Source organism: Protopterus annectens, chromosome 12.part0 (assembly GCF_019279795.1).
Source record: "Protopterus annectens isolate FY-2018-M chromosome 12.part0, PAN1.0, whole genome shotgun sequence".
NCBI lineage: Eukaryota > Metazoa > Chordata > Ceratodontiformes > Protopteridae > Protopterus > Protopterus annectens.
The window spans coordinates 1,266,778,094-1,266,794,880 of record NC_056746.1 but is presented as its reverse complement, the minus strand read 5'-3'; the positions used below and the strand labels follow the sequence as shown (position 1 = coordinate 1,266,794,880).

At 43.1% G+C, this 16,787-nt stretch overlaps 1 protein-coding gene across 5 annotated transcripts in view; it reads left to right on the top strand.

Moving 5' to 3' along the window:
• Positions 1–16,787, top strand: part of SLC2A10 (solute carrier family 2 member 10) — a 292,177-nt gene that overhangs the window by 83,094 nt on the left and 192,296 nt on the right. For all 5 annotated transcript variants that reach the window (XM_044090296.1, XM_044090297.1, XM_044090294.1 and 2 more), the window contains exon 2: positions 5,405–5,439. In XM_044090296.1, coding sequence (XP_043946231.1) covers positions 5,430–5,439 — 10 coding nt within the window. In that variant the 5' untranslated portion in view covers positions 5,405–5,429. The remainder of the gene's footprint in view (positions 1–5,404; positions 5,440–16,787) is intronic.

Genomic DNA, 16,787 nt, shown 5'->3' with positions numbered 1-16,787 from the left:
ACAAAACAAAGGAGAACGAATATTGCACTCTTTGGACATGCACAGACAACTTAGATTTTATTTGGATAGGACTAAGCCTCTCAGAAAGTCTGAACAGCTGCTAGTTGGCTTTGCTGCAGGGGCAGAGGGGAAGGCCATTTCAAAGCAAACCATTTCTAAATGGATAGCCCACTGCATTCATTTCTGCTATAAGCACCATGGAAAACTTACCCCACAGAGGATAAGATCACATTCCACCAGGGCTGCATCTACCTCTACAACCTTTCTGAGAGGAGTCCCTACCAGGGACATCCTAGAAGCTGCTACCTGGAGCTCTGTATATACCTTCACCAAGCATTACGATATGTCTTTTTTTTTTCTAAATCCAGAGCTGGTTTTGCCACTGCCATCTTGCAGGGCTTAATAGCTGGCCCTAATGCTCTCTAACTTCCTCCTCCCTTCCTTAGCTTTGGGAATCAACCCAAATGTAATGACTGCAACAGTGAAACATGGAAGAACATAGTACAGTTGTGTACACTTACCATAAATGTAGATGTTCGAGTATGTTCACTGTTGCAGTCCTGGTTTCCCTTCCTCCAGCCCCCTGACTTCTCTTGGCTCTACCTTGCTTTCTTGTTTTCTAGCTTTCTGGTGTATTTACGTTTTGATGGAGGTGTACCATAACATATAATTGCCTCCCACTGTGGGGGCACCTGACATCTTGGGCAAGAAAAACTGCCGTAATGGCATCGGCTGCATGTTTTATACCCCTGACGTCATGGAAGAAGAGACAGCATCCGATGCAGGAATCCAAGACTCTGGTATTCAGGCTGGCTGAGGGCTACCTGCAGGCAGATAACCCAAATGTAATGACTGCAACACTGAATACACTCGAACATCTACATTTATGGTAAGTGTACACAACTGTACTGTACATCTACTGAAGGAATCCCTGATAAGGTGTCTGCTCAATTGTCCACCTTGAATTCCATTGTGAACTCCTCCATGAGGCTGATTTCTTATGCAGCCAATGGAATGAGTAGGGCAGCGGGTTCAGGAGTTTCCCTTAGGAGGCACTCCTGGATGCGCTTGTGTAATTTTGCGGAGCTATTCAAGTCTACTTTTACCAACGCCCCCTAAGGTAAAAGACACACTCACAAGGTACGAGCAAGAAGGGAAAACGCTCTCTGCCGTGGGACTACGTTTTGCCATCCCCTCTAGACCACACCCCAAGGGTCAGAGAGGTGGTAAAATGTGATTCAAGAAGTCCCAGAGGTTTTTCCTGGATGCACAGGGTGACTCCTCCTTCAGAGGCAGAGGAGGAGGAGCAAATTGTAGACGTCACTGTAGAGGCAGGGGCAGACCGCAGAACCAGGGAGGCTGCGATTCGTTTAGAGGCCGGCCCTATCAGTGCTCCTGATGTGGGGCCCAGCTGTGCTTCTCTGGAGCCAGTTGGGGGTCACATTTCTTTGTATCCAGAAGCCTGACTAAGCATCGCCCGAGACAAATGGGTACAAAGAATTATCACCAGAGGCTATTCCATACCCTTTTGCTCTTCGACCTCATGTTCCCAAGAGGATCCCAGATGTTCCACTCAATCACAAGGATCAAGCAACTGTAGAAGTGAACAAATTGCTCGCAAATAGAGTCATCCAAACCATCTCTGCAGACCAGGTAGGATTCGGAACTTACTCCATATTCATTTTAGTGCCAAAATGTACAGGGGACTGGAGGCCCATCTTGGACCTCAGCAAATTCAATAAATCTGTAACGAAGGACAAGTTCCGAATGGTGACACTGCAGTCTATACTCCCTCTGTTAGGGAAAGACACTTGGATGTGCTCAGTAGACCTCCAAGATGTGTACTACCACATAAAAATGGACAGAGCATCGAGGAGCCATCTACTCTTCCGACTTGAGCCAGTCACTGCCAGTTTCGTGCTCTGCCCTTTGGTCTCACCACAGCGACCAGGGTGTTCACCAAGTGTATGGCAATAGTGACAGCTCACCTGAAATGTCTAGGATTCCAAGTGTTTCTGTACCTGGACAAATGGCTCCTGACCACCTCCACCAGGCATCTACTTCTTCAAACCAGAGATTCCACTATCCAACTTTGTGCCCAGTTGGGGATTACTATAAATTGGGAAAAGTCTGCCTTATTGCCCTCTCAATTTGTGACTTTTATAGGCATAGAAATAGACACAGTCGCCATGTTGGCTCGTCATCCAGCAGAAAGAGCACAGAACCTCCTACAACAAGACCTTTGTCTACTCCCCCCCCGGAAGGTCAAGGCAAAGACAGTACTGAAACTCATAGGGACTATGGCCTCCACCATATTGCTAGTCCCTCTTGCCAGATTACACATGCGGATTCTTTAATGGCTCCTATTGTCCCAGTGGTCCTTCCAACAACTGCCTCTATCCCACCACATCATTTTAACAGAGTCTTGTAAAAAGGACCTCCATTGGTGGATCCAACCCAACCAGCTAATGACAGGCACTCCATTCCTTCCTCGCCAACCCGTTGCTACTGTGACCACAGATGCCTCACAGATTGGGGAGGCATTATCTAAGCAGGACTGTCCAAGGCATATGGCAAGATCACGAGGCTCACCTGCATATCAGTGTCCTAGAGATGAGGGTGGTGCTTCTGGTGTTGCAAGCACTCCACGACTTTCTTCCTCTTGGGATGACAGCAATACAGTCAGACAACATGTCAGTAGTATGGTATCTCAACAAGCAAGGCAAAACCAGATCTTACCCCCTTTGTCGAGAGGCTGTTCGTGTTTGGAAATGGGCGATATCTTCCCACCACTTTCTAGTGGCAACGCACATCCCAGGGACAACCAACATGATAGCAGATAAACTCAGCCGGGCAGTCTTGATGCCTCACGAGTGGTCTGTGAAGCAGGAAACAGCGGAACAGATTTTCCGCAGATGGGGACAGCCTTGCTGCGATCTTTTCGCCAGTCCGATCAACTCCAAATGCAGCAGCTACTTTTCCCTTATCCCCCCTCCAGGGAAGCCACCGAGAGACGCACTTGTGCACGATTGGCCCCTGGGTCTCCTTTATGCTTTCCCACCCTTTCCTCTCGTATCCTAGGTGATTCAGAAAGCGAAACTGTTGGGAAACAAATTGATTCTTATCACTCCTTACTGGCCTCGTCAGGTTTTGTTCCCCTTTCTCGGGCCTCATTTACTAGACGATCCATGGACTGTGGACCCAGTGCCAGATCTCTTGACGCACATGTCAGGCTTTCTTCATCCCAGCCTCCACACCCTCAATTTGACAGCATGGCTGCTCCAGTTCCATCCCTAGTCAGGCTTGATGATTTTTCACCTGCTGTGACCCATCTTCTCACAAACACTCCACTAGAAAGTTATACACCAGCAAATGGAGAAGGTTTTCTATCTGGGCTGAGGGAAGGAATGTTGACCCTTACACTGCATCCATTCTGGTGGTTTTGGAATTTTTGTCTGAACTTTTGCCACAATTAGGGTTCAGTTGGCAGCAATATCAAATTTTCATTTGGGTCAGCATGAGTCTAATCTGATGTCACACAGATTGTGTAAAACCTTCCTTAAAGGTGTTACCTTGCTGAGACCTCCCTTTCAGGAACTGGTAGCTTCATGGGATCTAAGCTTTGTCCTATCCAAATTAACGTCTCCACCATTTGAACATGCTCATTCGTGTTCGTTGAAGTTTCTGTCTTGGAAGACTTTGTTTTTGGTGGCCATCACATCTGCTAGACGAGTATCAGAGTTACAAGCACTGTCTATCAAGCCCCCTTATTTGATTTTCCACAAAGATAGAGTATCTCTTCGCACTAATCCATCTTTTGTCCCTAAGGTGTGCTCTCATAATAACTTGAACCAAACTGTAGAGTTTCTGGTGTTCTTTCCTAATTATTCCAATGCAGCAGAATACAGATTTTATCAGTTGGACATTCACAGACAATTACAGTTCTGTCTACACTGGACCAAGGAATTCAGGAAGTCTGACCAATTGTTTGTTTCCTTCTCCGACTCTAGATTAGGTCTCCCAGTTTCCAAAGTGACCCATTCGAATTGGGTTTCCGGTTGTATATCCTACATTTATTCTTCCGGTGGGAAACCTTTACCGCTCAAGATAAGGCTCATTCTACCAGATCCCAGTCTACTTCTGCAGCCTTTTAAGCCAGGGTTCCAGTTGATAATATTTGTGCAGCAGCAACCTGGGCTACCCTTCACATCTTTATTACTCATTAAAAATTGGACTTGACCTCTAGGGGTTGAACTTCCTTTAGTTCCACGGTACTCAGGAGTATTTTTCTGTGAGCCACCCAAGAATAAGGTGCTAGGGCCGCTGTCCATATGTAAAAATGAAGGTGAGATAGGACTACAGAACATAAAGAATTTATGTACTCACCGTAACTTTCCATGTTTGTAGCCCAACTCGCCCTTCATTCTTACGAACCCACCCTCCTACCCCCTTCCTGGAAGTATCTAGAGACAGAAAAGTTTTTCAGAACAGGTGGAGACCTTTTATTATTGTTGTTATTTCTGGATAGTTTTTGTTCTGTTTTTCTATAGTTTTAGCAGCAAACAAGATCTGGGGATTATACTGGTGGATCATGGGATACCTACCTAGCCACGAGCCAACTAGAAGACTTTGAGCTTTGTAATAGGCCGAGTTGGAGCTGAGGATCGGCCCTGAACCCATATGTAAGAATGAAGGGTAGTGAGATGGACTACAAACATGGAACGTTATGGTGAGTACATAACTTCTTTTTCTTTACTGAATAGTTCTGGAAATATTTGAAAATAATGGGAGGCAGGGACAAAGACTCAAAAAGTGGGACAACTTTTAAGTATTACTCAAACAGGTTTGCATCTACATGCATTTTTCTGAACAATAAGAAGTTTGAAACTCTGATGTTTGGCATTATTTTCTGACTGAAATCCTGAGGGATTTACTGTAAAATCAAAAATTTTGAATGACAAGGCACGAGTTTGAGGCAAAATTGGGGATATTCTGTAAACTTTTGTACAGTTTAGCAGTATGGCTCTAGCATGTCAAAGCCACTGCTCAAACTTGGATTGCTTGAGCTGTAGTTGGGACACACTTCCGATTGCCAAAAGAGCTGATTTTAATTTTTTGCATGGATATGTGTGGTATTAGGCCAAAAGCTACAGCAGCAAGTGAGCTGTCATGGTTTCAGAATCTGTCCAGTCCTGTTCAGGTGTTTCAAGGCTTCTCTGCCAAACAAGCTGCTCCTGACCACTCTTATTTTACCGTACATTTCCACTTTATTAAGTTGCCATCAGTTGTTCATATACTAAAATGTTAACAGAAAACTGATTTTACAAATGTTAAGTGGGGGTTTACTTCTGCTACATTTAGTATAGTATGTTAACAGCCTTATGAATTTCCTTTTCTTTTCCAGATGGTTGGATAACTGGAGCTTGTACATGAAAATGGGTGAGCACCATTCTTTTTTTATCTATTTATTTTTTTGTCTTTGCCTCCCAAGTTTCTCTTTTGATCCCTTAAGTAAAACTGAGTGCTGGTACTCTTCATTAGGTTACCTGCTGCTACAGAGCAAGAAGAGGATGGGGTTCCCTTGGTGGATGAAGAAGATGTGGGTTCCCCTGGTGGACTCCACATCCGAGTCTGCATTAGTGGAGATGTAGTAGTCCGAGCTGGTATCAGAAATCTGTGAGGTCAAACAGGTCATGCATGCCTAATTTGACACTGGACATCACCTCCTGAGTGCCCTTTTGCAGAGTGGGTATCAGAAATCCAATTAGCTTCTTAATTTCAAACTAGAAATCAAAAGCATGTAAGTGCTCTGATTTCTGACTAAGCATTAGAAAGCCCAGTTGTGCCTGATTTTTTTAATATTGTTTTTGCTCTTCAGTGTTCCCTTTGCTAGATCAGTGGGTGTATATAAGGCACGCAGGCACCATGTAGACATGTTTGCTGTCACCAAGGATTACTGCGTTTTCACTTCCAGAATCCTGCAGGAGCAGCTGAAAACTGAAGAGAAGAGTGATGCATCCTCTTTCTGATAAGAAGGCAGTAATTTTGTCATGTCTGACCTGTTGCTTCTGCTCATTTCTGAATGCAGTTGACTAAAGTAATGAGATATGTTGTGTTTGGCAGCTTGACTGTTAGCTTTCATATCTCAGTGATTGACTGTCAGTCTCAGTGGAGGGTATGTGTACTTTGAAATGGCTTCTGGCATCTTGAGTTGGTGCATGTTGTGCTATATAACTAAAGACCCCTTGACCATCACAACAGATCCAAATCGTTTTCTTACTCTGCTCAATTACCTTTCTAACCCAATCTTTCATCTCATCACCAGTCTTTTATCTGGTGACATCCATCCCAACCCTGGCCCCTCCACCTCTTCCTCCTCACACAGGCCTATATTATTTACTTCTCTAAACTCACAAAGTATTGTCAATAAAGTCCCTACCCTCCATGCATGGCTCAAGTATAACAAACCTGACATATTATCTATTTCAGAAACATGGTTAAAACCCTCTATAAAAGACTCTGAAATAACTCCACCCAGCTATTCAGTCATTAGAAAAGACAGGACCCAGAAAAAAGGCGGTGGAGTTGCTCTCCTATATTCTTCTTCCTTGCTAGTTACCCCCTACAACAAACCTACTCCAAAATTTAACAATGCTGAAGTACTCCTCACTCTCCTACAAGTTAATAAGCACAAACACATCTGTCTAGCATCCCTCTACATCCCCCCAGGGGACAATATTTCCACACTTGAAAACATCCTCTCATGGCTCTCTAACAATATCAGCAATGAAACCATAATCTTAGGAGTAAACATCAACTGGGCCTCCATCCAGTCTTCAACCAACCCTCTTAATATCAACCTATATAACTTTTCCCAGCTAATCAACACAATAACACACCCATCAAAAAACCCCTCTTGTGGCACCATCCTTGACTGGATTTTAGTGTCACATCCCCACTATTGCTCAGACAGTGGTACTCTTCCTGACCCACTTAGCGATCACGTGCCTATTTTCACTCGCCGACTCCCCTGTATTTCTTACCGCACCCAAAATTACATCACTACCCGCAATGACAAAAACTTTAACCCATCAACCTTCATATATTCTCTAAAAGCAATTAACTGGAACAATCTAAAGTCACTACCTTTAGAAGATGCAGTTGCTCACTTCAACTCTACCTTCTTAGAAATACTTGATTCCCAAGCCCCTCTAAGAACAAAAAGAATAAAAACAAATTCTGCCCCTTGGCTAACCAAAACCACACTATCAATCATGCACCTTAGAGACAAAGCCTGGGGACTCTATCTGAGAAATAAGACCCCAGAACAACATATTGCATACAAAACCCTTCGAAATAAAGTAAAAAAGCTTATAATCTCTGACAGACAAAAATACTTCTTCACACTCCAAAACAACAATAAAACTAACCCTCAAAGATTCTGGAAGGGGATCTCTACCCTCCTTAACCCCAGCAAACCACACACCCCAAACCCCAGACCCAAATAGCCCAGACCTAGATCTAGCTACACAGTTCAACTCCTTTTTCATCGACTCTATTAGCAAACTCATATCCTCCTTCACATGCCCCACCTCATTATCTAATACACCCCCACCCTCTCCTGCAAACAACCCTCCCCTCATCACCACTTCCTCCTCATTCTCATCTTCTCACTGTCTATCTTCCACATCATCCACTACTCTAACCCCCTCTTCACCCATATCTTCCTCAAATTCTCTCTCTCCCCACTCTTCTCTATTCTCATTTAAACCTATACCCACTTCCACTATAAAGAAACTCCTTCAGAAACTGAAGCCATGTACCAACGCTCCTGACAACATTCCCTCTTACTTCCTAAGTATAGCGGCAGAAGCAATTGCCTATCCCATTAGCATTTTAATCAACCGCTCCATCCATGAATGCACAGTGCCCCTACTGTGGAAGCAAGCCTTTATCATCCCCCTCCATAAAGGAGGCAACAATTGCAACGTCAACAACTTCCGTCCTATTGCTATCCTGTCCCCCATATCTAAACTTCTGGAAAAGTGTATCCAGCTTCAACTCTTACCACATCTCTTAGATAACAACCTCTTAACCCCTACACAACACAGATTCAGGCCAAATCATAGTACTATGACCTGTCCTTTCTTGAGACTGTTAACAGAGCACGCGATTCCGGCCACATTGTCTCTACCTTACTACTTGACCTCTCCAAGGCCTTCGACACTATCTTACACAGCCTGCTCCTATCCAAACTGTCAGAACTTAACCTCTCTCCCTCCTCCATAAATTGGTTCTCCAGTTATTTATCAAATAGACACCAAGCTGTAATATGGAAGAAGGCCACTTCCTCTTTCCTTAGTACCCCCACTGGAGTTCCCCAAGGATCTATTCTTGGTCCCCTCCTCTTTAATATATTTATAAACGATTTCCACAAATCCATTCCATTTGCAAACATCATCCAATATGCAGATGATTCTACCATTATCTGCTCTGCCACCTCCTCCTCTCTGCTCCAAAAACTCACTCAGGAAGCTTTCTCAATTACTGAGCATTGGATGAAAATAAATCACTTAGCACCCATTGCCTCCAAAACAAAACTAATGGTATTTACCCCCTCCAAATCCACCTCTTTCGATATAAACTCTTTCTCAATTACCAGCCAAAATAACTCACCCTTGGAACTGGTATCTGAAACTAAGCTACTAGGTGTTCAAATTGACAACCGGCTTAATTTCAACTAAATATTAAAAAAACTCATCAAAAACTAGGTATGCTCTACCGTCAGAATCAGTATCTTACTAGCTCCTCCAAAATCACTCTCGCTTCCTCCTTTCTCATCCCCTCTCTTCTCTACGGGGCTCCATTACTGACTAATCTTCAGACCTCTCTAAAAAACCAGCTTTCCTCTTGCTATAACAAAATTGCCAAATTCGCTAATAGCCACAGGTCCTCCACCCACCACTGTTCCTCTCTCCAAAAACTAAATTGGCTCGAACTATCTAATCATCTCATCTATATACAGCTGACTTTAGCTCATAAGCTCATTCTCAACCCCTCTCTTTGTCCCTCCCTGTCTTCTGCCTTCAAAATGCACCTACCAAATAGAGTCTTAAGGTCCAACAATCAAAACCTACTAGAAGTTCATAAACCATCTTATCCCCCAGGTAAACACTTACTATCCTTTAACCTTGCCCGTCTCTGGAACTCACTCCCACCATCCATTCGTACCACCTCTAACCACTACATGTTCAAAAAATCTCTTCATACACATCTAAGGTCCCAATGGGATTGTTCTTGCTCCCACCCCTCATAAATATATGACATCTTACCTCCCTTATGCTTATGATACTTAACTTTACCTAACAAAGCTTGTGTTCCTCAGAATAACTACTCTGTAATGAAATGTTATGTTCCTTCTGAATAACTACTCTGTTACTGTCTCAGCTCACTTACTTCACATTAATCCTCATTGATTGTATTGTTTTGAATGCTTCTTGAATTTTTGAGCTTAAATGTTTATCTACTACTTTTGTATAATTATTATTAGCAATCTTGTGTATGTACCTAATTTTTGTCTGTGCTGGAGCTTTTCTCCCCAGGACTCCATTGAAAACGGGTTCTTTTTGGCCCAATGGACTATCCTGGTAAACCAACTGCAAATAAATAAATAAAATATAGTAATGGCTAGGGTGTATGTGAAGTGTTAAGTGGTGTCTTACAGAGTCACTCTTATTTTGTCCAGTGTGACGTGGTGCCCGTCATACTATATTTGCTGATTAAATGCAAAATGTTTGTATTTCACTACTGAATTTATGACAGTTGCTTGTTTTTTTTGTTTGTTTTGTTTTTCTGCATTACTGACATTAAGGTAGAAACAACATTTTTTGTGATCCTTAATGTAACATTTCTTGTCTATTATTAATAGGCTGTGTGAGGGACCTAGTTATGGCTAAGTTTTGTAAAAAGTGAGCAGGTGGCCTAGCATGTCAGAAGTGCCCAGGGTTCAAAGGGTGGTGATTGGATAGATATGAATGAATGATAAGGCATGAGCCTGAGCAGAAGAAGACATAGTACTAGGTGGACAAACTCCTGGTTCCACTGGGCGTAATATTTTGCTTTATTTTCTGGACCCTGTTGCCTATAGAGCATCTGCCTTTTGCTGTGATTGTGACTATTTGTTGTCTGAAGGTGAGAGCTGGTCATGACATAGCGATCAGAGGATTTTTTTTTTCTGTTTAGCATTGCCCCAACATTCGGGTCTCTCAGATTCATACGAGTTTGGTATGCAGTAAGTATGATAATATGGGTAGTACTAATGAAAGGGAAGTCATTCCTCAAGTAACCCATTACCCGTGTAAACCAAAATGCACCCTGGCAGGTTCCTGGCCTTCAGGAGCGATACATTTCCAGGATCTGTATCCAAAGATGTATGTCCTACATCCACTCTTCTGAAACAAGTCGACAGGCTTAATCTCACAAGTCCTCTACATTGCTGGTCTACTACTATAGCACCAGGGTCACTACTTAAACCTTGGGTCATCAAGGTTGCAGTCAGGACTCCCCCCATACCACAGTCTATTTCCCTTGCTCTGAACTTGCATTTCAATGAAGGAGCAAAATGTGATGGAAGAAACCGTAGATAGAACCATTCAACACAGAAAAAAGAACAAGTATGTGGAACCCTACATGCCACAATTACACATTGCTTTAAGTATGTGAAAAATGAGAGGTTGACAGTTGTCATAAGTTGCACTGTCAACTACATAAAGCTGAATCAAGGTAATTATCATGAAGAAATTATTCTTAAACCCTTGCCGCTTCAGTAACCAGGAGCACGGGTGATAATATGTTAAGATTTACAAATACGCTACACTGCTTATCTACTCTTTCATTTGTACTGTCAGACACTGTGTCAAAATACAGAATGTGCCATTCTTACTTTAACTAGAGTATTTGCCTGCATTTGATGGGTGGCCTGTTGGTGGCATGTAGCTGCAGTTGATCAGTGGCCCATTGATGGCACGTTCCTGCACTTGATGGATGGCCTGTTGGTGGCATGTAGCTGCACTCCAATGTGCACTTCTGCTATATGGACTGCATGTCTTAGACTTTTGTGTAAATGTGATGGAAGAAGGGTGTCCCCCTTTAGTGAACTGAGTAGATGGACCATGGTGCAGATGTTTTATTTTCCCTATTACAGGTAAGAATTGGAACTAGTCACTACCTTCATGTCAGGTGATTTAAATGGCATGTGATCTTTCGACAAATGTGGTTTGCCAAAGACCAAAAACATAATCAAATGTTTTGTGAAAATAAATGCTAGCTGTTACATAAACCATGAGAGAAAACTGCAGGATCCACAGCAGGATTCATGTAAATAGATTGACACATATTTTCCCAGTGGAAAATCACTGAAATAAATTAATTGTAACTATTTTGAGTGAACCTCAGTTACTGTCCTTTTTGCATGGGACAAGTTCCCACACCAAATTTAAGTAGTTTTGGCGAATTTACTTTGAACGTTATACCTTCCCTAAAATTACCATCAAAAGACTGACACATTCCCCTACAGCATTAGGTACCAAACATAAATGCTGAAAAAAGCTTTCACTCTGCTCCCTCAATGGTTATTTTTTACCTACAGTCAGTCCCACTTATTTTCTTCTGTTGTACTTAACAGCAGGTTAGAATGGCAGACTGTCTGTGTTTACACTTACTTTTGACAGTTCAGCTCTGCAGTACCTGCTGGGATTAGGTTATGTGTAGCAGAAGGGGAATTTTGCAAAGCCAAATTATTCTCCTGACATTCCTGTTTGTCAAAAAAAAAAATAGTAGCTACAAATTGTATACATCCTTGTTAAGACTCTAAATAAAATTTGTATACATCCTTGTTAAGGCGCTAAATAAGTCTGCCAAAACAGCAGAGACCTCCAAAGCAGACATCCAAGCAACCTCCACCCCCCCAACAATAACCACGTATCCCATACTTCACAAAGTCAGTGTGCCACGCAATCACAGCCCATAAGGCCAAATAAAACACCCAATACACTAGTAATAGGTGACTATTGTCAGGCACACTGACGTCCCAATCACGAGACTGAACAAGGAGAAGGTTACTGTAAGCTACCTGTCGGGTGCTAGGATCCACCACATAACACAAGCACTCAGGTCACTCCAGAACCAGTACAGATATGACTTTGTCATTGTCCATGTTGGTGTGAATGACCTGAGACGTACCTCCTTGGACTACATGAAAAGGGACATAGAGGAGCTCTCTGATCATGTAACCCAGGGCGATATGACCCTGACCCTGAGTAGCATCTTGCCCTCTCCAAGAATGATGCCACAGTATAAAGATAAAATGATCAATTTTAACAATTGGCTAAGCTTTTGGTGTCATTCAAAGGGGATCCAGTGTCTGTCAGCCTGGGATGACATGCTCGACAAGCCACGTTGCTTCTCCAGAGACAGCTTACACCTGTCGCCCTTAGGCTTTCGAATACTGGCCAAGGCTCTTGCCACTCCCATAGTGCCTTTTTTAGGCAAGGCTCAAAAGTCAAACCCACCTCCGTAATCAACACAAGTAACCAAAAACTGAGGGTAATACTACTCAATGCCAGAAGTCTAAACCTCAAAATGCATGCACTCCACTCCTCAGTATGGAGAGAATCGCTATCTGTGCAGTAACAGAAACCTGGTTCAAGACTCCAGAGAGTACCCCAGCACTACCAGGATATAGCTCATATAATACCTTTTGGCCCCAGAACCCGGACCGAAATACAAAAGGCGGGGGTTCATCAAGGATACCCACACCTCCAGGTCAGTGGCACAGCACGAGGCCTCGGAGACCATCCATGTGCAGCTAACAGTGGGCAAAGCTGCTTTTCAGTTTGTAGCTTGCTACAGATCACCCATCTTGTCTCAGGACCCCCACTCAGCTTTCTTGAAAACACTAGAAAATATGAAGGTCCTACCAAACACCATGATATTGGGTGATTTCAACTACCCAAACATTGATTGGGAAAACTACTCAAGTACTAACTCCCTTGCCCAACGCTTCCTAGAGTTTATAAACTCAAAACGACCTGGAACAACTGGTCACCACACCCACAAGAGGTGACAACATATTGGACCTGATCATCACAAACATGGGGGGCCAATGCTCCACACCAGAGGTAAACCCGTCACTGGTAAGATCAGACCATAAACTAATCACACTGGACATCGACATCCAGACCCCTCCCCCAGTCAAGGAAACCACTGTGAAAAACTTTTCTAAAGCAAGCTTCACACTTCTCAAGACTGAGGTGGAAAGTTTCAAAGCCCCCTTGCTAAAGGAAAATGCACTAACAGCAGAATCCTTTACAAATGCACTCTATGAGCACCTTCAAGAATGCATGGATCAAGCCATCCCAAGTAAAACCAAGACTCACTCCTCCAAAAAGAGGAAACCAGTCTGGTGGACCCCGGCCATTAATAAGCTGTACAACAGAAGGAGGAAATTACTACATGATAGAGCAAAATCCCAAAAAGAGAAGGCATCCCTGATCAGTATCAGTAAGAAACTACGATCTCTCATAAAATCATCCAAGGCCAGCTTCGAAAGTAAAATTGCCAAAGACTCTAAAGATAACCACAAAGCCTTCTTTAGCTATGTCAAGAATCTAGGTGGCAACTCTCAGATCTGCTCTGAGCTAGTGCAAAATGGCAAAAAATACACTGAATCAACTGACATTGCCAACATCCTGTCTGACAGGTTCACTGCAAATTTTTACCCCCTCCCCCACCCCTAAAAGGACCCGTGCCCATCCCGGAAGAATGTAGAGCCCCAGATATCACAAACGCTCAGGTGAAATCAGCCCTCTCCAAAGCCAAAAACACAGCATCAATGGGACCGGACAGTATCCCAGGCTGCATCTTACACGAGCTCCAAAATGAACTAACCCCTCACCTAAATTCACTGTTCAAACTCAGCCTTACCAGAGGCTATGTACCCAAAGAATGGCGTACAGCAACACTTATCCCGCTCCGCAAAGGTGGTGCCACAACGGATCCTGGGAACTATCGCCCTATAAGCCTGACCAGCTTGGTCTGCAAAGCTATGGAGTGCATCATCATGGAACTCATTAACAAAGACATTGGGAACCACCAGACACTGGACCCTACCCAATTTGGCTTTGCTAAAGGCAGATCTTGCCTCCTAAACCTAGTTGACTTCTTTGAAACAGTTACCAAGGCCATAGATGAGGGAAAGGTAGCCCACACAGCCTACCTGGAACTTGCAAAGGCCTTCGACACCATTCCCCACTCTGGCATTATAGATAAGCTTACCAGCTTGAACATAAACCCGTATGTCACGAGATGGGTTGCCAACTGGCTCATGGATAGAACTCACATGGTCAGAGTGGCAGGTGCTATGTCCGACTCTAAACCGGTTACAAGTGGCATCCCACAGGGCTCAGTCCTGGGACCCCTCCTGTTCGGTACATATTTCTCTGAGGTACAGGCAAGTACAGGAGGACTATGGCTGACCAAGTTCGCAGATGACTACAAACTGGGGGCCATAATCAATTCTCTGGCTGACACAGATATCCTCCAAAAGGGTCTCACGGAGACGAATGCCTGGTGTCAGAATCATGGCTTCAAGCTAAATGCTAAAAAGTGCATAGTCATCCCCTTTGGGAAAAACAAAGTGCCCACGAACTATCACATAGGTGGTAATTCACTAAGTACAGAAGATGTAATTAGGGATCTGGGGACCCAAGTAGATGGCAACCTTTCCTTTGATAATCACATTGCCAAAGTGGTCAGAAAATCCTACTATGTAGCCCACCTAATCACAAAAGGGTTCACATCTAGATCAAGAGCGGTTATTGTGCCCCTCTACTCATCGCTCATCAGACCCATAAAAGAGTACAATGCCCCATTTGGGATGTACCTTACACGGCACCTGCAACAGCTGGAAAGACCGTAGAAGTTCCTCACCAAGAGGATCGTGGGCCTCAAACGGATGCCCTATGCAGCTCGACTAAAGAAACTCCAGCTCTACTCAGTTGCTTACTGCCTACTCAGAGGTGATCTCTGCCTGATGTACAAGGCCATGTCTAACCTGAAATTAATGGACATGCTCAACCTCAAGAAAACCAAATCTCTGAGAGCCACACACTCTAGGGATTTAAACCTCAGCACAACAATAAATAGGACATGCTGGAGGGATAGATTCCTGCCCCAGAGACTTCCCTTGCTCTGGAATAGAATCCCAATCTATGTTAGGCAAAGCCCCTCACTGACTCTGTTCAAGAGAAATCTTGATGAGTGGATGGGAAATCGTAAATTTACCCCTGGGATCACTTCAGTGGCCCTACTGGTCAGAGGCTCAGGAAACTAAACTAAAAGGGAGGCGAAAGCCAACACATTATGGCTAGGCTTGTAAATGCCCTTGGGCAGATAGCATAGTACCTACCTATGAACCTATAAGGCACTACACATGCCAGTTCTGGAAAGTAATTAATTAGAATTTTTATTCATTTTTGAAAACGTAATTAAAACATGTGTTCAGAAAGTAATACACACACCGTTTGACACACTTCTGCGAAAAACACATTTGATGTGCTGCAGATGAATGCAGGCTAGCCAGGTGAACATTTATAAAAGGCTACAGGATGGATTAACAGATATGGAGTGTAATGTGCAGGGTTAGTACCTGAAAAATCAAAATCCCTTCACAGAATTAATTTACAACAGGGGGATCTATATTGGGGACATGTTACTATGTACCAAAAAGTTGCAGAGTTAGTATGTGTATAGCATCTCTTCATTACAGAGGTAAGGCATTACACTAGGTTGCAGGATGTACCACAACTGTTGTGAGAAAATGCACTGCAGCGTAGCTACAGCAGTCTGCTGCCAGACAGAGATGACTGCTGTGCCGCTGCTCCACCACTAGAGGTGTCATGACTACAGTGGTAGGAACCCAAGCTTAGGCCGTCACACACCCAGATGAATCACATGTACTTGTTTATACGGAATATATAAGTAATCCCATCAGTATGTTGTTTTGTAATTGTATAAGCGTGACTGGCAACCTGCTGAACCTCCACTGCAGGAACAAAATTGTATTTCAATGCAATGTAAACACTGTATACTAACTTTACCTGTATTATATAGCTGACTATTCCATATACTGCTATACAGTATGGTAGCTCGGTTTCTGGCACTTATTATTTCAATGCAATGTAAACAAAGAAGTAGAACTGTTGCTGGTAGTTAAAGATACCTTCCGAAAGATAAAGCAAATAACTGATGAAGCAGATTGCAGAAGGAATCACCACAAGGAAATATATCTCCGTTGTAATCCAAAATAATGTCTTTTATTGTAGTACAAGAAATAAAATGAGCGCTTTCGCGTAGAATAACTACGCTTCTTCAGATGACATCTGAAGAAGCGTAGTTATTCTACGCGAAAGCTCTCATTTTATTTCTTGTACTACAATAAAAGACGTTATTTTGGATTACAACGGAGATATATTTCCTTGTGGTGATTCCTTCTGCAATCTGCTTCATCAGTTATTTCAATGCAATGTAAACACTGTATACTAACTTTACCTGTATTACATAGCTGACTATTCCATATGTAAACACTGTATACTAACTTTACCTGTATTACATAGCTGACTATTCCATATACTACTATACAGTATGGTAGCTCAGTTTCTCGCACTTATTGTTTCCTCATTCTATTTTACTGTTTCTCTTTGTATATCTGCATACTGTAACATGCTCTG